Source organism: Syngnathus scovelli, chromosome 9 (assembly GCF_024217435.2).
Source record: "Syngnathus scovelli strain Florida chromosome 9, RoL_Ssco_1.2, whole genome shotgun sequence".
Lineage (NCBI taxonomy): Eukaryota > Metazoa > Chordata > Actinopteri > Syngnathiformes > Syngnathidae > Syngnathus > Syngnathus scovelli.
The window spans coordinates 10,838,687-10,861,877 of record NC_090855.1 but is presented as its reverse complement, the minus strand read 5'-3'; the positions used below and the strand labels follow the sequence as shown (position 1 = coordinate 10,861,877).

General features: G+C 42.7%; 2 protein-coding genes across 11 annotated transcripts in view; one reads left to right on the top strand and one right to left on the bottom strand.

Moving 5' to 3' along the window:
- The window catches only part of iglon5 (IgLON family member 5), a 91,980-nt gene extending 83,664 nt beyond the window's left edge, over nt 1–8,316 (top strand). For all 9 annotated transcript variants that reach the window (XM_049730671.2, XM_049730670.2, XM_049730669.2 and 6 more), the window contains 4 exons: nt 3,888–4,019; nt 4,115–4,235; nt 5,018–5,169; nt 6,132–8,316. In XM_049730671.2, the coding sequence (XP_049586628.1) occupies nt 3,888–4,019; nt 4,115–4,235; nt 5,018–5,169; nt 6,132–6,235 (509 nt within the window). In that variant the 3' untranslated portion in view covers nt 6,236–8,316. The remainder of the gene's footprint in view (nt 1–3,887; nt 4,020–4,114; nt 4,236–5,017; nt 5,170–6,131) is intronic.
- Nucleotides 8,317–13,752: 5,436 nt separating this feature from the next.
- LOC125975017 (free fatty acid receptor 2-like) lies at nt 13,753–23,056 on the bottom strand. 2 transcript variants are annotated; one of them, XM_049730044.1, is made up of 3 exons: nt 22,418–23,056; nt 22,248–22,303; nt 13,753–15,083 (listed from the first exon to the last, which is right to left on the bottom strand). In XM_049730044.1, the coding sequence occupies exon 3, from the start codon at nt 15,036–15,038 to the stop codon at nt 13,977–13,979; it is 1,062 nt and encodes a 353-aa protein (XP_049586001.1). In that variant the 5' UTR covers nt 15,039–15,083; nt 22,248–22,303; nt 22,418–23,056; the 3' UTR covers nt 13,753–13,976. The 2 variants fall into 2 exon arrangements, with proteins under 2 accessions (XP_049586001.1, XP_049586000.1); XM_049730043.2 differs by lacking the exons at nt 22,248–22,303; nt 22,418–23,056 and adding an exon at nt 16,313–16,666.
- Between the last annotated feature and the right edge of the window lie 135 nt (nt 23,057–23,191).

Sequence of the window (23,191 nt, the reverse complement as noted above, 5' to 3'; positions counted from 1 at the left end):
CAGCTGTAATGATGCTTTGCTGTCATCTGTTCAGTGCAATAAAATATAGCACCGGCCTTTGTTGCACCGTCATTTCAAGTCTATTTTTACCACCGCCAACAACGTCTTGTTAAATCTCGTTCATCAAGAGTGCCACATATACAGAATGGCAGCCGGTAGAATGCAGACGTCTGCGTGAGCCTGAGTTTTGATATTTGAGGAGTGAAAGTTAGAACATTTACAATAGTGGAAACAAAGGCCAGATGTTCACCAAATAAATTCAACCAAAAAAAAAAAGGGATAATTGAAATAAATACATTGCCATGAGCTGAATTTTTGATGACTTTATTTTGATTAGATTTACTTTTTGTTGCATTTTATTCCCAACTTTTCTTATTTTTGGTCAATTCTCATCCTGTTTTATTTCTTTCTTTCTTTCTTTATTTATTTATTTTTGCATGCAGTCAGTCTTCTGCTCCATCGTTACGACGTGCGTGCGAGTCCACGAGAAGGCGAGGCTTATTTTCTTTAACTTGCCTAGCATTTTATCAAGTGCGATAATTAGCCATTTGCCTCAGAGCCGAGGAGAAAAAAGAAAAGTTTTGAGCAAAGCCTGCTTTTAATTCCGCACCAGCAGCGGATGAGATGCAGCGAGAGCAGCGGTGCACTGTAGATCACTGGGACAAGCAGTAGTAAATAGGTCAGTGTGTACAACCACTGAACTCGGTGTAATTAGACTCTTAGGGCAAAGGATGAGCAACCTACCGTCCTCTGCTGCTTGCACATAGATTCCCTGCCGATGATGCTCACTGCAAATGTCAGCACTTAAGTTCCTTTGGAACGTAGCAAATTCCCCGCGAAAAATATTCAATCTGTCAAAGCGAAGCATTGTTTGCATGTCACCGAACAGTTTTGTGTTGGATCCCGACTTGCTTCAAGCAGTTTTTTTGCATCAAAATTTTGCCTTGAGTTCAATTGCTTCCATGACTACACTCACTAATCAAAACATTCATCTCAAATTGTGTTTCGCATTGAAATGAATGGAAAAACTATTCATGAGTTTTAGCCTCTAACTACTACGGGGTTTTTTTTCTGATTTTTTTTGCTTATTTTATTCATGCATTGTTTGATGTTTCTTGAAGAATATACATACATATTACATGATGTCCATTGGTCAGCATGGCTGGCTGTGCCCAACTTCTGGAGAATCTATACATTCTTGCACACATTCCCTTTGACGCACTCGTGCATACACACACACACGTACACACGTACACGCTCACAGGCGGCGAACATTTGTCCCCGCTTGCAGGCCCATGGCATTTCTCCTCTGTCAGCAATAATCTTCCTCCCCTCTCGCCGTCCCCCTCACCGACTCCCACGCCTCCCCCCCCCACAACCCATCAGCTCTCCAGAGATAGCGACCGCATTGCTATTCCGATAGAGTGTCTGCAACCAAGCATCAATTGCCTATGACTAGAGGGGCGAGTGAAGGCAAAAGAAGGGTGGACATGCCCGGAGAGACAGCAAAGAACTACCAGACATCACTTGCTATTCAGTGGCTTCATTGAAAAACAACAGGCAGGCTGTGTATGGATCCGCAAGTGTACATCAGAGGTTCCTAAAGTTTTTGGAGAAAATTTTGGTCATCAAGCACAAAGATCTCATCTAAGGCATCCCTGACCTGCATGTGTAGATGAGGTCTCTCTCTTTCTCCAGCTTATCACTTGACACGCCATCACTTAAAATGGGCACAAGAAGGAATGCGTGTCGCTGATAGCCGATGAGCGTTTTGCCGGAGCGAGATTCGCTCGCCCCGTCGAGGAGATTGGCGGCCCCCGTGAGCGGAGGCAAAAAACAAAGCAGTTTTTGAAAAATGGGTGCACTCGAGCAGAACGTAGCAAAGTGTCCTCGTGAGGAAGACGAGCAGGCGAGTCCATCAACGTCCTCGACAAAAAGGGCAACTCCACGCGTTTAACATACAGTTTGTCATAGAACTGAAACTGTTGATTGTTCTGATTAAAAAGATGAGAATGCTGAAGTTAGGAGAGTAAATGTTTGGACTTTTATGATGGCGACCCTGTAGCCTAGTTTGAGTTTTTGCCTTCATTCTAAAAACAACATCTGTTTCAATGACAATCTACTTCAATACTTTTCGGCTCTCTGCTTTGTTAGCGGAATGTGAAAGACAAGAGGTGCTGAGAGCTCAAGTGATCTTCACTGGCTCAAAGTGCCGGAAAACGCTGTGTATTGCCGAACCTCGGCAAACCTCCTTTCACTTTCATCCTCACCGCCTCCTCTCCAGGTGGTCAGGAGTCAAGCTCCTTCCAAAGCTCCTAAGTGCTTGATGGAGTTGTATTTTTATCCAGCATTGTAGCAGTGCCTGCCTGCTGGCTGCAGTCAGATATCATCATCATTACTTGTCGCCCTCTTTGCAGTTTCAACAGCTTCTCTTCTGGGGAGACATTTTGCAAGATTTTATTTCCAGCCCAATAGGTGCAGGTTCAAATTGGGGTTAAGGGTTTTTGCTCTTCCTTAGAGAATCGGTGACACACACAGTCAGGAGTGGCATGTTTACCCTCTTCTCAAGGAAATGTAGGATTGTTGATCGACCTTCGGGTTAAAGTCTGGCTTTCAAATACCCCGCAGAGTTCCCTGACAAATACCGTCAGAAGTAGGATATAGCCCCAAGGCCAGTTGCTGCTCAATCTGAAGGAACCATTGGATTGTTGAATTCAACCCAATATTTTTCTCTTCTTTTTTTTTTCATTAGAAGATTAGAATTCAATGACGACTATCTGCACATTTCATTTAGCGTTTGATGACAAATGGCGCCAGAAGTTAACGAATGAAAACTGCAGGGGCCCCCAAATTGAGCCCTGTGGAACACCATACAACAGTGGGGCATAGTGGGACTCAGAGCCACCAAAGGCTAACACAAAAAGTCCTTCGCTCAGATCTGGATTGAGGGCACACTAAAATCAAAATTCAGACAAATGGTATCAGAAGTTAGATACTTGGTCCCAAGATCATCTTTTCCCGGTATCATATAATCATGTATGTGTTTCATCCTCTTGTATGACCCATTATGTATTCCTAACATCCCCCTTTCCCCCCCGACTGCGGTTTCTCAGCATGTGTGCCCCAAATCCGTCTTTCCTCCCGCTTCTGTCGCCAGTGATGTCACACACAGGCGCCACGTCGACGTGACTAATGCAACCAGTGATCAGCACCGCACCGAGCCTGTCAGGCAGCACCGAAAGCCTCGCCTTCCTTTCCCGCGTGTCCCCCAAATCGTCTTCGCCCGCTCGGCACCGGCGCGAATAATCCTGCCGTCTCTAATCTTCAATTAGAGGCGGCGTGATAATCTCTGACGTGAATAATGGCGCCGTTTAGCGTGGATTTGTGTGTGTGTGTGTGTGTGTGGCGAGGAATCCGCCTGTGTGTTTTGCTGATTGACACCGACAATTCAGAAGCAGGATTTCCTTGTCATAGATGACATTTCGTTCTGTAGGTTGCTCCTCTTTAATGGGAAGAGAGAGTTTTGTGATCGAGCATATCACTCACTAAGCCACGCCCCCCTTCTTCACCATCCTTGAGCAAGACTGACATCATTCGGTTGTTGAGGCTACCAGGAATTTGTCAAAGTAAAGTTTAAAATGTCAACCCTCACTAGTGATGTTAACCGTTAGCATGTATTGTTTGTTTGCATTAAGTTAAAGTGGACTCTCCTAAACACAATTGAGCTTGTTTAAAATATACAACATCTTTGTTTTGTTTGATTTGGCAACTAAACATTTTAATGAGCAGTAAAATATGTTTTTAAAAAAATCAATAAATATTCTCATCCATATGTCGACAGAAGTACCAAAATCTTTTTGTGTCTGTGTTCCACGTGTGGCCACTAGACGGTCTTGTCAGCGAGGGCGAGTTCCTGGACATCACGGAGATCAAGCGCCAGCAGGCCGAGGACTACGAGTGTATCACCCACAACGGCGTGGCCCCGCCTAATCAGCGCAAGGTCAAAGTCACGGTCAACTGTGAGTACGCCCTCCCCTCGTCAGACCATTGTCATCCAATCACATGACTCCAAGCTTTGTCTGCTTTTTTTGTTCATTTGTTTTCCGCCCACAAGACCCGCCCACCATTACTGACATGAAGAACATGCCCGCACACTTGGGGAAGACGGCCATCCTGCGTTGCGAAGCCATGGCCGTGCCCCCCGCCTCCTTCGAGTGGTACCGGGATGATCACAGGTGAGAATAGGTCACCGGAAAATAAAAGTCAAAATTGTTAAAAAAAAAAAAAAAAAACTGAAATAATAAATTTCGCCATAAAAATAAATCCTAAATTATTTTTTATTGGATTAACCCTTCTCAAAATGTCAATTGCTTTCCTCTTGAGGAATAGTATAATTTATTGAAACGAGAAAATGAGGAAATATTCCCCAACTTCAGTTTAAAAAGCGATCATTGATGGTTTTGCAGGAATTCCTTGTCCTGATCAATGGGCACAAAGTTTTATAGGTAAAAGGTGCCAGTGGCCTCTCAAAGGCTCTTTGGAGCGTAAGGCAACAATTCACACACACTAATGATGACAAAGGTTGTGGCTAATGGCCAACAGCATGAAACAATGAGGTGAGCAGGACATTTTGTGCACAACTGGGCCAAGGTCACCGTCGTTGCTCTTCTGCCTAGAAATTTCGGCAAAAATCTATCAACTCTTCTACTTTAGATTTTGGATTTTTTTTTTCTTCAAAAGGTTACAAGGTAAACAGAAATTATTGATTTTAGGGTCAAACTGTGGCCGTTGTTGAACCTTTATTTAGTGTGAAGGCAACTTTTTTTTTAACCATTTTTAAAATTGTTGATTAAATTTACCCATATAAATTAAAAAAAAAGAAAGTTTTGTGGGGTTTTGATTATTTTACTGTAGCTCTCTGACTTTATAAAACACAACCCCATAGTATAGAATAGGGCCAAATAATTTGTTGAATTTCTCCATATTCCCTGTTTTGTTTTGTTTTTTATTCTGCCAGGCCCGTGGAGAGCGACAACACCCTGCGGATCAAAAACGAAAAGACGCGCTCGCTTCTGCTCTTCACCAACGTTACGGAGAAGCACTTTGGCAACTACACCTGCTTCGCCACCAACCGTCTGGGGACCTCCAACGCCAGCATGCTGCTATTCCGTACGTTTGTGTGTTTTTTTTTCACTCCTCTTCCTTATTATGTCTCCCCGCGCCACCTTCCCCCTCATTAGATGTCATATTTCTCTGGCCCAATCTTCTTTCCCCTCCATTCCCCCCGTCAACTCCTCCCGTCCGCGTTCGGCATTAGCGTGGTGAGCGAGTCCTTCATCTCCGGCCGTCTTTCTTCCTCTTTCAGCGTGATCCCAGCCGGTGCCCCTTCAATGACTCACTCTCCTGTCAGGCTCATCCATCTTACAGCTCCCGCTTTCCCACTAGTGTCAGCCAATCTCTCCATCATCCTCCCCCTCCTTTCCATTCAAATCTGCTCTAGCCATCATAAGAGCGCATTGTACAGTGTATGGTTGTATAGTTCTGTACTAAAAAAAATATCAGTGATGTCATCACCAAGGTCATATTAAGTCAGGAGCACAAGATGATGTATACGATCCAGCTGCTTGCTGTTATTAAATTTTTCTGAAGAACTCTGGAAGGGAGGCTTGGTATTAAGAGATGACTTAGGCCCGCCGCAAATGACATCACCAGCGTCGTGTTATCGCGCTCGTCCATCCGCGTGGTCTGCGAGCTTGCCTGATGGGCACGTCGTGAGAATCAAGGAGGTTAATTAGCAGTTGTTGCAAGTATGTTGAGGCGAGCCAAGTTAAGCAGCGCTATGCCTCCTCTGGCGTATTCGGAAGATGTTCCTGACGTGCGACATGGGTGTTTTTTTTAATTAGGAATTATTTCTGGTCATTTTGTAAGATTGTCATTAATAACCGCATGTTTGGTTATGGGCATGCTCCTCTCACAAGTTATGATGAACTCCAACATACACGATTGACTCAAAGTGATTCAGTTTACAATAAAAAAAAAATTTATACATACCAAGGTTATTGTTCCTGTTGTCCTTTGAGATTTACAAATATTTTCTCTCTTTCCTTCTGTGTTTGACTTTGGTCTTCAAGGACCAGGGGCCATACAAGGTCGAGCGACTGGTCTACAATCGGGCTTAAGCGTTGCCCTCAGCGTTTGGATCTCTCTTTCTGCCGCCATCCTGCTGAAGGTGTAACAATTGGAAACAACCTCTCCCAGCCCCGAAAACGGAGTAGAACGTCCACCCCGACAACAACCCCCATCCCATCCCCACCCCTCTGCCCCTCGACCTAAAGGAATTGAATTCTTTAATTAACGAACCCATCACTGTGAACAAAAAGAATATGCATTGAATCATTGCATCAAAAGTGGAGACCCCAACTCGCCCACCCCTACAACACACACTCCCAGCGTCATCTGTGCGTCTCCCACAATGCCTTGCAGATTTGAAACATGATTATTGTGAGCAGTGAGGAAAGTGGCTGTAATATAAAAAGGGATGTAACGTGTATCGATGTACTAATGACTGACCTACAAAGTCTGCCTTATAGAACAGCTGTGCTATTATAGTGGACATGTATGGTAATGTGACCCGTTTAAGGCTACACACACACACACACACACGAGTATACACACATACACAAACAGTGGTGGTCAAAAGTTTACATATACGCATCATTGGTTTGAATGTTAGTCATTCAGGGCTGTCAGTGATTTGTTGATCAGCTCGACCAATAAGATAAAGGTGAATTTTTATAGAAAAAAAAAAAACATTTAGATTTAAATGTTAATTCAAATTCATTTGTTGTTGAACCACTGTAATGTATTTCGTGTCAACATGCTAGCAAAAAGGCTACGTGGCTAGATTTCACATGGATGCTAAATTCAAGCTTGAATTTCCACTTCTGTTACTTTCAATTGTGTTAAGTAAGGAGTTTCAAAACAAAATAAATAAAAAAAGTCACCTGAATTGGGCCAATACATATTAGAAGAGTAACAACAAACTAATGTCGCCTAATTGGTGGTATGGCCCTGTTGACTCACGCTGGGAAAATAGAATTGTCCACACAAAATTGTCTGTTTGAGTGCTGGTCGATCAAATGATCTCTAAACGTCGCTAATGTGCTTACGTAAACTTTTGAGCACAACTAATCCTAAACATTCTCACTCTGTATAGTGAAACGTAAGGCTTTCTTTCCCATATCCAACCGTGCAGCAGTTGAATCTGCAATGAATGATGTCAAAATGTGCACAAAAATAAAAAGGCCTGGGCGGGGCTTGGCGGCGGCGGACATCTTGTTTCCCCCCCCTCCCGTGCCACCACACGGTCCTTTTCACCCCCTCACCCCGTTTCTCTCCATCCATCTATCCATCCCACTGCCCAATGTAAATATATGCAGTACATCGGTGGAGGGGCAATTGAGCACCCTCCTCCACAGCTTTGTTGCTTGTTGATAGCATGTTAGCCCTGTTGTGACTCCATCCATCACCCCTCCCCTCCCCTCCCCTCCAACACCACCACCATCTGTGTCGATTTGACCTCGCTCTTTTTTCTTTATTGGTGTTGCTACTACTACCAATGCTGATGATGTTAATATGTATTTGAATACCTATGAATAGTAATTCCATGTCAGAAGAGGACAAAAAAATATGATGGTGATAATGGGTCATTTGTTGGGGAAGTGGGTGGGAATTTAGGTGGGGGTGTTAATTTTTTTTATACTTTGAGATGTCTCACACACAACACACACACTGAATAACTGGGGGGGAAAAAACAAAAAAGGTGTAAAGTTTTCCTATTTTGCCATAACAAGCTTTTTGAAAATACAGTCCAAGGAATTATTATAATTATTATGATTATCATCATTTGTACCACTCAGCTCATCATATACAGCGTACGTATGTGTCCACTTGTCTGAGCATTTTTTTGTCAATGGGGAAATAAACCATGTAATAATTTGCCGTCCATGTGGTGTTGTATGGTGGATGAAACGTAATTACCACGAATGGAGAAAAAAAAGTATTTGGAAAGTACCGCAGCAGCTGTATGAATGTGTCCGAGCAGCAATAACCTCGCCCCCCGCCCCTTCCAAAAAACCTGACCCATCAGTTGTTGTATTGACTGTATGCTGTGAAGTTGGTGGAAGACTTGCTGAAAACGTTGAAATTCACCATTTGTGCATGTTGTTACAAAAAAAGACTAAAAACAAAAAGTACCATTTTGCCACACTGCTGATTTTATTTCATTTTTATTAAATCACGCTACATTTGTGTCTATGTAACGTGTCCTTGATAATGGAAAAACAGGTAAAGAAATGCAGACAAAAAACATATTCCTCAATGTGCGGTGGGGGTGGTGGGGGGGATTACTGGCAAAACAAAAGCACGTTAATGTACGTTGTCTGGATGGATTTTAACAAGAAAAAATGATATTAAAAGTTGTTGGCTTTGTCATGGGTCGTAGTGTTTGGGGAGTGAGAGATTAAGGAGATGGGTGGCCATTTTTCTCCACAGGACATGATGAAACGATTCTACGCAATGTGACATTTAAACAGTGCTGATTGTCACACAAGAGTAACATGAAGCTAAATATAAAATAAATAATTAAATTGCATCAAATCGTGCACAAACTATCCATGATCTCGTCATGGTCTGAAGTGTTCCACAGATTTGAGCCTCCCCCAAGGACTTTGGAAATAGGCGGATGGAAGTGTGCTGTGGTGTTTTGACACCATATCATATGAATAATAAACACAATGTGGCCTATTTTGCGTGTATAAATAAGGATCCTCCAGATCAAGAGCGGGCTAACGCTAATGAGACGTTTGCGGTGCATATGCTGATGAGCAAGCGTTGATGTCGCCCAACTCCAAGGTCCTTTTGAATTGGATTCCAAGGCCGCTTCTGTTTGTTTTCCCCTTTCAGCCGCTTGAATGTGAATTCATTTTTATGTTTATCCGCTCTATTTTTTCCAGAGGATTTCTTGGGATTGTTTCCACGAAGTAGTCGAATAATTACAGCGCTTTGAGTGTTCTTCTCATCCGGCTGCACATGTGCAACCTCTTAATCAATACCTCTGACCGAACGGCTTTCGGGAACGGCGCGGTGGCTGCGCACGCCCAATTGATCATGCGCCCGCAAGAGCGCTCGTAAAACGAGAGAGCATAATTCATCACACCTGATACGAGGCTCCCCTAATTGCGCATCGATCGGGCCCCCACCCCCGGAACTCATGCGCACTCGCCAAACAGCAGAAAGAAAAATGACAAATTAATTTTTTTGCAGCTATTTTTGTCTCCCCTTACTCATTTTCTCTTACTCTCACTGCTTGGAAGCTTGATGTATTTTCTTCTTGGAAGTTGTACATTAGCAAAAGTACTACTGTTTTATTTATGAGTGATGGCGCCAGCGCTCTTCTTTATCAACAGCCTAAGAATGGTGTACATTAGCTTAATTGTCCAATGTTTACCAAACATCTTCAGGCTCGTTCATCCCTCATGGGCGCAGTCAATGTTATGAGTCTATTAAGGCCCCGCTCTGCCATTAGCGCCGCTAATGACTGCATTAGCACACACTCAGCTAGCAAAGAACGGTTCTACATTGAATTGGGCGAGGCTATATCCACCCCCCGTTAAAAAAAAAACAACCAAAAAAACCCCATTTTATTTTGCATAGATGTTTTTCTTTAAAACTGTATATGCGCCAAAATTTTAGAAGAGCAATTGAGATTGATATACCACAATGTAAGTCGTATACAAAACATCCCTCCATGAATTTACATTTAAATAAACATGATTTTACAGGCTAAATATCATAATATATAAACTTATGTAATAAATAATAATAATATAATAAATGCCATTAATGACAATCTGTCTTTCAAGGAAGGAGCGACGATTACAATATATCCCCAAATACTATACTTGGCACACTTTTAGTTATGACACAAAATACAGATATCACAAAATATAGTTACAATAGCAAATGGCAAATGATCATCTATAAAACTAGCTTCAGATATGAATATTCTGTTAGCTGATTAATGTTAAACCAAGGGAAATAAGTAGGCCTAATAACTGAACACTCTCGTTGCAAAGCACAATCTTATAATCTTAAAACTATATCTTGTTTGTCGAGTTAAAACCAAATCATAAATTTCAGCCTATAGGCAAGCAAGCATAAGGGAAGGTAGAAAACTAACTTGACAAAGTTAAGGTCAGTCAGTGTCTTGCTCAAGGACACTTTGTGGTTATTCCCAAACTTAAGGATTGAACCTACCACCTACGAGATATTACACAGTGGTTCTCAAATAGGGGGGCGCGTGTGACAGCACACATGGGAACATGCTCTTTTTGGGCAACAGTCACTCACTCGGTCGTGAACGGGAAATAGCGTCACTGACTGTAGTGTTGGCTCGTGAGTGAACGATTCGTTCAAAATAAAGAATATTTTCAGTGAACAAGAGTGAACGTCAGGTATTGGCTACTTGCTTTTTATTTTGGGGGACGCCAACACATTTTACACAACGTGAAACACATACATATTGTCATATAAAGCAGTTAACCAAATGTCAGATTTTTATGATTTCATGCCCAAAAAAATAAAAACAAGGAATAAAACACCAAACAAGTTATAACAAAAATGTTTATTAAAATAATAATAATAAAAGTACATTTCAAACCAGTAATCTAATGTGAAATTGCAGTAGATATATTGGATAACAAAAATTTGGCGTATATATGCATACACGTTATTTAAAAACTACTATAAGTGTTATAAAAATCAAGATTACGCAAAGAGAAGCGTAATCTCCCCACTGTTGCATAACGGCGCATCCTGTCATGCAATAAAATTAGCCGTTAGCTTGGAGAAAACGCGCATAAAAGAAGTGGTGTTTCAGTGAGTGGTTCAAAACACCCCTAAGAAGGCATGGAACTAAAAACTAAACTGATCTTGCTCGGCCTTACCGGGAGAGAAACAAACCTCAGTGCGCAGTGTCTTGCTCAAGGACTCTTGGAGATGAGGATTTTTTTTGGAGTGGGGGTGCGTGCCAAAAACGATCATCACATCGATCGATTACACGCAGGTAAGCAACATATTTCCTTCTTACATGCTACACTTCAAATGTCACACCAAAATATTACCGTTGTATTCCCAAAAAGTTTTATGTTGATAAAAGCTCAATAATTTCCCTTATTCCACAAAATAATTACAGTGCATTGCTTTTGCACATCATCTTGTTCCCGCTACTTGAACGTTTGCTGCTAATGACATAGCGTCACACAATCCTTGGAAAGTGCGCCGCGAACGCGTTCGCCTCGGCAGAAGTAAGTGTGTAATCAGATAACACCAAACAACTACAATTAGCAGTGAATATGTAATGAGCGTTGCTTTGACAGCTGCAGATGGCGTCGAGTCTGGCTTCTCTCTGACGGGAAACTCAAGGGAGTCGTGTCACCACCGCCGCGCCCTCCCCCTCGTCTTCATTTAGTCGCCCACCTCTCATCATTATTCTGCTCCTTGCGAGTTGGCGGCCCACTCCTGCCATTTTCCTCGTCAATCAACCTCGGTCGAAATATTGCTTGTAGAGCTGACGGGAGATTTTTTTTTTGTAATGACATTTAACAACAAAAACAACAATAAGTGAATATTTATTTTATTTATTTTCATGGTTTGGGTTCAACAGGCCCATCTAGGTTCAATCAGGGTCAACCCTGGTCATCATCAATAATGATTGTTAGTAGCTCTTCAAAGGAACACCTGCTTATGATGTCATCACTTGCCAGTGATCCAGGTCTGAGTTGCGCGACTTCTTTGTGGAGACAACCTGTGATGAATGTGGTGTCCGCCGCGTGTTCTCCCAAGCACTCAACTGATCTCCCAACTCATATTTTCACTCCTGCGGGGTCGATCCGCCGGCCCAACGCTCGGCTAACGACGCCCTGGAATACACTAAATCTGGCCGCCCCCTCGCCCCTTACCTAATGAAGTGTCATCTTCATCACAGTCGACGTCAACCGCTGTGACGGCTTGCCCCACGGCTAACTTCATAGAGAGCTGCGACGGCTCAAGCTGTCAAATTTCTGTAACGCTCAAGATTGATTGCATCTGGATAGTATAGAGTGGACTTCTTACTTTTGATAGAACTGGCAAACCACTTCCTCTAATCCACATAAAGCCATTATGTGCCACATGGCATGAGGGGAAAACAACTCGGCCATCAAGAAGATGCTATCTCTGTTTTTGTTTTCTTTTTCCGGCGTTGTTTGACTGTTCGTAGCATTGTTGCAGTGGGCCACCTCGTCTTATCTGCGAGGTTTGATCGTGCTGAGGCAAACAAAGAGTGGTCTGCATCCCTCGGCATAAATCTGTATTGTTGTTGTGTCGGGAGGGAAAAACACGATTATGAAGCCGAGGTAATTATAGTACAAGCCGTTAGAAGACACGCAAAGTGTTGTGGTGTAGGAAAATTATGCCAAAGTGACGCCTAGTCTGATGGATGCTTTGTGGCTGAATGGATTTTTAAAAGTACCTGCTGTTTATGGGCTGGACTTGTGCAAACTTTGCTGTCTTCTGTGATGTGACAACAAAAACATAAAATGACTTTATGATGACAGCTTTACCACTCACAGTTTTTCCTATCTTATAGAATGGAGAGCAATTGACAGGATTTGTTTGGGCATGGTCACTTGTTGCTAGGCAGAATTGTTTATATGTATACTGTGTTTTGAAACCCCAATTATGAAACCCTAATTCTCCCAGATTTGAAAGCCCAACCCTATTCTAAAACATTATTTTGAAACCGTTATTAGTTTGAAACTAACCCCAAATAACCCGTAAAGACCAAACCCTGTATTCTGCCCTAAACCCTAAAAGCTAAACTTAATCCTAAATTTAACCATAACCCTATCTTCTATCTAAAACCCGACCGACCCTTGTATAGGAAGGTTTTTTTATTATTATTAAAAATTGACCATGGATAAGTAATGAGTAAAGTAAGTATTTTTTAGAGACCTTGTATTTATTTTTTTAAAAGCCTTACATAAGGCTTAAAAAAAAAAAAAAAAGACCTTGTACGTATAATAAAAAGATCAGATTTCTTATCGCTGCTCCATCCAGCCTGTTGTCATTGTTGGAGCCAAAAAAGTCAACAATGACGCAAGGCGCGTTTTCCAGGAAGCTGAAGGAGGAAAAAAAAAACTAAACAAAACGACTGCGGGCAGTTGAGCATTTGTCAAATACAAATAGAAATACCTTCATATTCGCTAGGGGGGAAAGTGGAGTGCAATCTTGCGCGTTTAATAGCATAAACACGTCAACAAAATACAGCCTCTTTCTGCTTTGCTTTGTGTTGCTGGCACATTCGCTTGAATACGCCGGCACACACACACACACACACACGCACGCACAGCGATGGCTGCATTGCCATGACGCATTGTTTCAGGAAAAAGAAATTAGGCCACACAGATAAGAGTTAATAGTACTGATAATAATACCAAGAATGTCGATTCCTTGAATAAATGGTGAGTCATAAGGACATGAATGTTGAACTATTAATGACGTCCGGTCTTGGCAAGTTGGCCAGCAGCAGGCGGCAAACATGCTACAAGTCTGCATCATACAAGGCATTACAAAAAATGATGATAGCCTTACTGACTCCGCTTAAAGATCTAAATTGATAACTTCAATAAATTAATAATAAGAAGACATTAATAATAATAATAATAAATTAATTTTATTGGTGTCTTTGTCAACATGTCGCCGTTGGAGCGCCTTGTGACACAATGGCCGCTTGTTTGCTCATCTTGACAGGCGGCGGTTCTTTGGGGAAGTGACACGCAGCGTCACAACAGTCCCGAACAGACACCTCACGTGCGACAAACAAACATGACATTAATTTCCTGCCGCCGCCGGCATTAAAGACATAAAGCAGGCCATTAGCTTGCATTGATCTGGTCTTGTTTGCTCTCCTTATCGTCCGTAGCTTGCTTCCACGGGGGGCGGCGAGGCAGACACCGGCTCAGGTGAGCCCTGGCCCCCTCCATTACGTTTCCCACTGTACCCCGCACAGCGGATGATGAGACGTAAAAGATGAGCGGGTCCAGGCAGGCGTTGAAGGTGCTGCACAGTAGGGCCTCGTCCCGCCATGTGGGGTTCTGCCAGGTGACGAAGCCCACCACGTGGGACACGTTGTAGGGCCCGAAGCACACGGCGAAAACCAGCAGCGTGCCCAGCGCCATGCCGATGGCCCGCAGGCGCCTCCGTCGGTCGATGTGTTGTAACCGCGACAGGATCCGGATGAAGTTGATGTAGCAGAAGCTGCAGATTAGGAAGGGGATGCAGAAGAGAACCAGGCACAGCTCCAGACGAACCGGCAGGAGCACCTTCAACTGAGCGTCAGTGAAGTTATCGTAGCATACTTCTTTCTGAGCCGTAGTGGTGCTGTTGGGTTCCGCCGTGGCTTTGACCTGCCCCTTGTCAGTGCCGATGAATGGCACGATGTAGACGATGCTCAGGTGGCTGAAGGAGAAGATCCAGAAGAAGACGCTGGCGGCCACGGCGTAGAGCGGCCGGCGTTTCAGGCTGTGCTGGATGGGGAAAGCCACGCCCAGGTAGCGCTCCACGCTGATGGCCGTAAGGAAGAAGGTGCTGTTGTAGATGGTCATGTAGAAGATGAAGCCCGACAGCGGGCATAGCTGCTCGGGCATTTTCCACAACTTGTCGTTCATCGCCTCATGCATCTTGAAGGGCAGGAAGAGCAGGAAGAGGAGATCCGAAATGGTCAGGTTGAGGAGCAGGATGTCAATGGGGGTGGCCTTATGGCGGACTTTGCTGCAGAAGGTGGAGAAGGCCAGCACATTGGCTGGGAAGCCCAGCACGAAAGTAATGATGTAGACGGACAGGCACAACGACCTGCTGCACTGCTGCAAGGCCAGCTCCGACATTGGACCTGCGGCGGTCTCCCAAGGAGGACGGTCACCCTGGCGAGACGGCGGCATCAACTTCCTGGCGCAGAACACCCGACGATTACCTCATCTTTTCTGCTGAAGATGGGCAAAAAAAAGATCATTGTTAAACCAGCCACTGATATGATATTATACTAAATCGCCACTTTTATACTATTTTCCAATATTAAATTTTTCCTTTTCAAGATTGATAAACAATTAGGATGCAACGATAAGACACTCATTTTGGCCATGGCCAAATGTCGGTGCTAGTTCTTCTCTGTTGATTTCCGTCTGCGTTTTCGCACACCACGTGAGTTTGAGTACGAGCGTGTAAAAGCAGCTTCCTTTCAAACACAATCGAGTGTCTTCTTTATTAACTCGCCGCTCGTGTTCTCGGAAGAGACAGACAAACACTCAAGAGGTGACGACCAACTTTGACACCATGATGGTCTGTGATGAAAAGTGTGTGTCATCCTGCACACACCAAACAAACAAAACTGTTGCTCACGTTTTGGTTTAGTTTATTTTTTTTACCACCCAGCCCACACGATTACAGTCAATAAATCACTGAGCCTAATTAATTGGATTGCACTTCATTGAAGGCCATATTCCTCGAGGGGAAAAAAAATAACATTAGCAACCACAAAGCAATTGGATTTAGCATGACAGCCCAAAAACTCAAGATTTAATTTCCCTCACGGAATGAACAGTGTATGAAGTACGTAGCTAAAAGAATCACTCAAGCTTTACATTTGTGTGATTTAAATTCAAACATTTAAAGCATTAGAAGTAATTGATTCTTTTCGATTCTGCTGTTTTTTGCGCCCGAGGCCGCTTTCTCAAGGAATAATAATCACAAAGTATTAGTGGGTTTTTTATCAAGGTGTAAAATTTACAGCTGTAATTTGGATTTAGATTTAAAAAAAAAAAAAGTGGCCAGAGGCATTGGATTTATTGTACAATAAAAAAGTCATAAACTAATTCTGAAAAATAAATAATGGTAAAAATGCTCACAATGATGACAGAATTATAAAATGACTATCAAATAAAGTCAAACCTTGGTTAGCCACTAAGCATTGCAAATTTTTTATTCTTAGTGTTTGTAACTTTTTCAGCCCTCAAATCCTTCCAAACATTCCTTTTAGGGTTTCATTACAAGTGTCAAAAACACAAATTATTTTTTTTTAAACAAAACTAATATAAAAGTGCTTATAATAATGTTTTTGTTTTCAATCAGATCAAGTCAAACATTTGTTAGCCGCTTAGCATGCTAATTCTTCGTGCTAAAATTCTACACACAAAAAAAACATTTTTTGAGTCCTTACCTCACATCCAACAAAGTGCATGGAACCCTTCGTGTTCCCTCACTTTTTGCCGCACACTTCCTGTTCCTGAAGCACTTAATCGTCAGGCGCTCCGTTCGCGGCCGTCTTGGCCCGGCCCGTCAGCGGTGTGCTTGCTCAGCTTGCTTTATTGGATCTATGTCTTTACGGCGAGCCGGCCGTCCATTGCCACTTTATTTACATGGCGCTCCCGAACATCCAGTGCGCGGATAACGGCAGTTATTGCACTGCTGCAATTTATCTGCTCGCCAAACACCGTCTCCTCGGCAACGTGCGAGGGGCTCGGACGGCCTGATGCAGGTTATTAAATCATATTCGGTTATCTGCGCTTCTACATGGATGCGCTCCGCTGTTAGAGCAGGCCGGGTAGAAAGAGCATTTGACAAAGGAGATGACCCGCGGACACGCCGACATACGACATGGTCGGGCTAATCAAACAGCCGCCTGTTGTTTGTGGACTCGAACAAGGTTTCATTCAAAGGTGGATTATGTTTGACAGGTGAAAGACTTGTGGATGCCAAAGTCCACTCTGTGACTTCTGGATGTACATTGAGTGCACATTCAAGTGTTTATTCTGCTGTATTTATAGAGTGATGCAGTGTGGAAGCCTGAACGAGGTCCGGGAAGGGTTCGGACTTGGGGAAGAGTTGAGGTTTGGGTTTAAAGTGAGGGTTTCGACCCCACAGAGGCCAGTATACAGTGATCCCTCGCTACTTCGCGTTTCAATTATCGCGGTTTAACTACATCGCGGATTTTTTTTCCAAATTAAAAAACATTTAAAAGTCAAAATAAAACTTCGAAATTGAGGAAACATGTGTCTAACCTTTAGGACAATGTAGTATTGCTCCAAATGTTCATTTACATTCCTTTAGAAGTCCGTTTTCGCGTATTAGCACGATCGCGAGTTAGCATCTTTCCACTAACCCGTTAGCCTGCCCAGTACTTCTTGTTGGTGACTGCATTTCACGGATTTCACCTATCGCGGGTGGTTTTTGGAACCAATTATCCGCGATAAACAAGGGATTACTTTATTCCAAATTAAAGTAACACAATCAAACTTACATTTTGGCCAACTTTGAGGTTGAAATATCCACCAATAAGCTTGTATAGGCTGACATTTTGAGGAAATCTCCAATTCAATGCTTCAAAATTGCTGCGACGTTTCAAACGGTCTCACTTGCCCTCGCATAAAAATTCAAAATTTAATTTAACTACTTAATCTGTCTGAAAAATATGCTAAATAAAATATGTCCCGATTTGACGGCCACCAATGTCACATTGTCAGTTCATTGTGTTTTGTGCTTGATGGAGTGACACTTCTCTTTCTTCCTTGTTGTTAATCCCTCTGTTGAAAGCCAGCGCATGAACCGGTAAGCTTCTCTTCATTTTTTTTTCTGCGACCCTGAAATAAGACTTTTTTTTTTCGACGGACGAGATGAGTTCGTGCTAAGCCGCCGTGTCGCTGCTTGAAAGGCGGCTCACTTACAACTCAGCCAGACATGCAATAAATTAATAAACAGACAGATAATCTGGTGTAGTTGACTGCTACTACATGGCCTTAATAATCCTTTTTATGATGTCAGCCATTACTCATATGAAAAAGTCAACTCTTGTTTAAGGTGCGTGACGGAAGAACGTTTAGAATCAGACTCAAACTCCCGTTAAATGCGAGTCGGAACACGCCTGTTGGCATTCAAAGTGCCTCTGAGTAAATCCAAATAAAGTTCAGATGCTCTCGTCGGCTTTTCCTGACAGTTTGGTCTAGTCTTTGGGTTTTAGGTAGTGTTTAGTTAGTGTTAATTTTATCAGACATTTTTCAATTTAGTCCAGTTTGATTCATGCTAGTTAGTTTTTAGCACATTTGGTCAATCTTGTAATGTTTTTTATTTAGTCAAATTTTAGTCGAGTAAGTCGTGAATTTGAGTCAAGAAATGATTTTATTCATCTGATTTTAGTCATTAAAAACTGGGGAAATTTTGGTCTAGTTTTAGTGTGGACAAACATTTTCCCTCCTTTCCATTGTTTTGTTAGTTCATACACATTTTATGTATAAAAAATGTAGGTCAAAGTTGCTTTGAATTATGTGTGGCGCAATCTTTGTGTTTCCTTGTTCATTTTATTTGGATGTAGAAGAGTTGGAGTTTAGGATTAGGGATTGTGAAGATTTGCAGTTTCAAGACAGTTGTGGTGGCGTTAAAGCAGGGAAGCGGTCGCAAATCTGTTTAGAGCATTATTATCAACGTGCTTGCGTCACCCGCTTTCTAATGTAAACAAAGCATGGCAGCTGTTGATGATTAGCGTGGCGCGCTGTGCCTTTATTTCAAAACAGGGATCTGCGTTATTTGCCTTTTTGCCACCGAACAATCACATCTTTCATTGGCTCTATTTTTAGTGGCGGCAATTGTCTGGATGACTTATGACTGTGGAGTTTTTGATGCTGTTAGCCACTTCAGCTTCAATAAAAGCCGTTTGCATTGTGAAAGCTGGTCCCGGTTATAAATATTAAAGCAGGTGAGCCCAGAAAAGCTGTGAGAGTTTGGATTGAGATGATAAAAAAGTCTGGAAAGGTTAAACGGCAGGCAGGCAGATTATGATGAGTCTCATTATGACAAACATTCTCAGGATTCTCGTCAAATGGCCGATGATTGGCGCGATTACAAGATTACCCGGGATGGATTATGTTTAGGATGGGGATTGAATTTATAGAAGAGTTGAGTAAAATATTTTGGTGGGGTTATATTTAGTGTCGCCATCAGGTTTAGAGTAGGAGTAGTGTTAGCGCTTCAATTTGGTTTACTTTTATCTCGAGGTTTGAAGTCGATTTGGACAGGATTACCATTACGTTTGGGGTTTTAAATTTAAGGATTGAAGGACGTGTGCAACACGTGTTAGGTGTGAGCTACAAAGAGTCAGAAATGTTTGAGAAACTTTCACGAGACACAGTTGTGAGGTACTCGTGTGAGACACCAGTGTCAAAAATGAAAGTGTGAGATCCAAGACATGTTGGAGAAACATGTGAGACAAAAGTGGGAGTAACATGATCTCACGATTTGTGTGAGATCCAAGGAGAAGACACATTAAAGTTGCGCCTGTGCGAGACACGGCTGTAAAATATCTATGAGAGAACGATCGAATAAGACGTATTAAACTGTAGTCGCGGCAAGGAAATAAAAGTAATCTGCTAGAGAAGAAAAGTTGATAAAGCATCTCCGATGTGAGACGCTGACAGATAAATGATGATGACAAGGTCTTTAATGCAAAGAAATCCGTCGCCGCAGCTTTAAACAAGTCCACCGCCAACCCGGGCGACAGCCGACATAAATTTGCTTCCACCTGTTATCTCAAACGTCTCCAGCCGAGCGCACAAACGCATTCAAAACGTATTATACAGCGCAAACTTTCCGCTGACTCGGCCCCTTGTGCACTGGCATGCAAATGTCTGATAGTTTCCCCACAAAATGTCATCGGCTGATAGACCTTCAACATATTTTACAAAAAGCTTTCAAGGAATATAAGAGGGCAAATGAGTTTTTTTTTTTTTTTTTTGCTACAAATGGACCCTGACTGAAGGAATGTGGAAATGCCAGTGTTTAACACCGTCACATGACCACGGCTGACATTTGGAAGAGCGGAGATCGTCCTGCACTGCTTTGTCGTGACTCAGAGGAAGTTGTCGTTGAACACGGTCACCTTCTGGTGGGTGCATCTTTGAATGAGAACATGCGTGGGGGTTGTTTCATCAGGGCCGTGGGCTTCGGAACACTGTGAAGTGTTTTGCTAGATAAAAACCCACTTGTCAAGTGGGAACTCAAGAATCATTGAGATGATTCGCGGCGAAGCCTTCCTGTTGTGTAATGAAAAGGAACAGAAATGTCCATTATGTATCTGCCGGAAAATAGTTTGACATTACTGCCATTTGGCATTACCGTTTTTCATTGATTTTTTATCATTTAAATACAAAAATATTTGAAAAAGTTTGTTTCTTTTATTTTAAATATTTTATGTTCATATAGATTTTCTACATTTTATATATGCAATCTACAAAAGATGAGTATCTATAACATTTATATCTATATTTATTCTTACAAATACATCTCACCCCATACATGCAAATAAATATTTTTTTTATTTTTTTAGAAAATTCACATGGCTGTTTAAATAATATTTTAATTTTCAAAAATTAAATTCCATTAACTGCAAAGTCGTACAGTGGTCAATAATGTTACACTCCAGTCCTGGAGGTGGCAGTAACGCTCAATGTAAACTGTTTTACCAAAACAATAAAAAAGTCCAGACAAAGTAGTTTGAGGAATCTGTTTTTCTATAAACTCCAAAGTTGAAAATTATGTTTTAATTCCTCTTTGAACCAGCACTCCACCCAAATTATCTTGTCGTACACAAACACACTTTAAGTCACGCTCCTGTGGAGGTAATGAAACAAACACTTTGATTTTGAATTTTCAGCAAGCATGTTTTGCTTTGAATTCCACTGATTATTATTCCTTGCTCAGTGTTTCAAACAAACAATGCGTCTCTCTGATGCGCTCGGCTTGAGGTAAGCTTAGGAAGATCCATCGCAAAAGTTGTTTTTTTTCCTTTTTCTTTTTGTAATTGAACTCAAAGCAGCTGGTGCATCTGTATTCTAAACGTTACTGAGGCAAGGTAAGAATAAAGAAGAATGCTATAAAAATATGACAGCAATAAGACACAGCGTTTTGGGAAGGGGGGGAGGGAGGTTATTATGTTTCTTGTTAAGTATTCCCAAAAGACGAGCGTTCACCTTCACCAACAAGGCTGTCGATTTCATTTATGTTATGATTGCCAATGATTTTATTTTTCAGGGAGATTGGCGGAGTTTTGACGCTGCACAGATGGCGATGGGCCGTCCCCTAAGGGAAAAAAAAAAAAAAAAACATGCTGCGAGCGATCAATGGATAACACGTGGCTTCCCCTTGTGGCAGTTTGAGCGAATCATTTACATTTTTAGACACTCCAGTCTGGAGCTATTTACAGTTATGAACCGTCGGGGATTCGGCGTCCCGCTCAAGGACACCCAGGGTGGATGGAAGGCCCCGCTTTCAACCTAAGTGCTAAATTCAGGGTAAAAAAAAATGTCGTCAGCTGCAGACCCATAAAGTCCATACGTTTTATTTGATGCCTTAAGGGAGAGGAGAGGGAGGGTATGTTCACAGGCGCCAGTGAAGGACGCTTAGAAGAATCCGATTGATTGATCGATTGATTGATTTGGTATGCAATTTCGGATCGATTTTTTCAAGGTGATATCTGTATTTGTTTTTGTCAGCACGGCATCAGTTGCGATTTTCCCATCAATCCACCTCGCCGCTCGTCAGCAATATGTCGTCATTTGGCCTCAGTCAATTAAACACAACATAAAAAAGTGCAGGCGGCTCGGTGGCGCACTGGGTAGCACGTCCGCCTCACAGTTAGGAGGGTGCGGGTTCGATTCCACCTCCGGCCCTCCCTGTGCGGAGTTTGCATGTTCTCCCCGAGCCCGCGTGGGTTTTCTCCGGGCACTCCGGTTTCCTCCCACATCCCAAAAACATGCTTGGTAGGCCGATTGATCACTCCAAATTGTCCCTAGGTGTGAGTGCGAGTGCGAATGGTTGTTTGTCTCTGTGTGCCCTGCGATTGGCTGGCAACCGGTTCAGGGTGTCCCCCGCCTACTGCCCGATGACGGCTGGGATAGGCTCCAGCACGCCCGCGACCCCCGTGGGGACTAAGCGGTTCAGAAAATGGATGGATGGATGGATAAAAAAGTGCAGTCAAAGCTTCATAACTATTTTTACAACCGCCGCGACTGAGTAAAAGCGCAAAGAGTTAAAGTTGTGTGTGTGTTTAAATTAAACACATAAAGTGAGCATTCATCAATATAGGAAAAAACAAAACCGGGCTTTACCTTGGCCTCCGAAGCAGCCCCGAAGAGGAGCCAGCCCTGGGTTGCACTAAATCATCCTGGTGGCGAAAACAGCAGCAGATTTACATGCAAATAGGACGAGCCGCGCCGGCGTTTGTCTCGTCCTTTCAATTGTTGCGCCTTGCAAACAAGCCACTTAACGGCGGGCGAACCTGGTGGCACCTTTGCCAAAGTCATCACAACTTTCCCATAAATCACCAGCGTTCACAACCGGGCCTCTGGCACACCTCCGCTCGTCAAAGACTCTCGACTGAGAATCCTCAGTGGAGGCGAGAGCAGGTAGCTGGCAAGCTAGCTAATGATCTAGCTAACGAGCTAGCTAACTAGCTAGCAAGCATGTGCGCACGGTTGCAGCAAAATCTGAGGTTTTTCTTGGCTGTTACGTCTCGGGAAGGCCAACCAGTTGAAAAGTGTGTGAAAAGCCTTAATGATTCAACAACGTCACAATGAAGGCATGCTGAGGAGACTCTGCGTGCAATCAAACAGTCATTCAACATTTGAGTAGTCGCAGCAGCTCGAGAGCCAAAACACATGCGGGGTGGCTTATGTTGTTCTAGTCCGCCCGCGCTTGACAGCACTTCTAAATTTAAACACGAGCGAGAGGCAAAAATACAAGCACTGCTCTTAAAAAGATCCTGCAAGAGTTTTGACCTCTTCACCGGCGCGAGACACACACAACGCCGCAAGCTCCAACCGATGGGTTTAACTTTTTAATCAAAGGCTTAAAAATGTGTTTGGAAAACAGATTATTGATTTTAAAAGTTGAATGCGGTCGAGTTTTAAATTTTTCAAATTTGCGCTTCTTGGTTTGTTCACAGCTTCACTTGCGATCTTGTATTAAGTTCTAAAAATCAATACGGTCCTTCGATTGTACTAGAATTAACGAGGTGAGCTGCTATTATAATTCACAAAGAGAACAAATTGTC

Bases quoted from the DNA above. Each gene is read 5' to 3' on its own strand.
- LOC125975017 (XM_049730044.1), bottom strand. From the start codon at position 15,038: ATGCCGCCGTCTCGCCAGGGTGACCGTCCTCCTTGGGAGACCGCCGCA.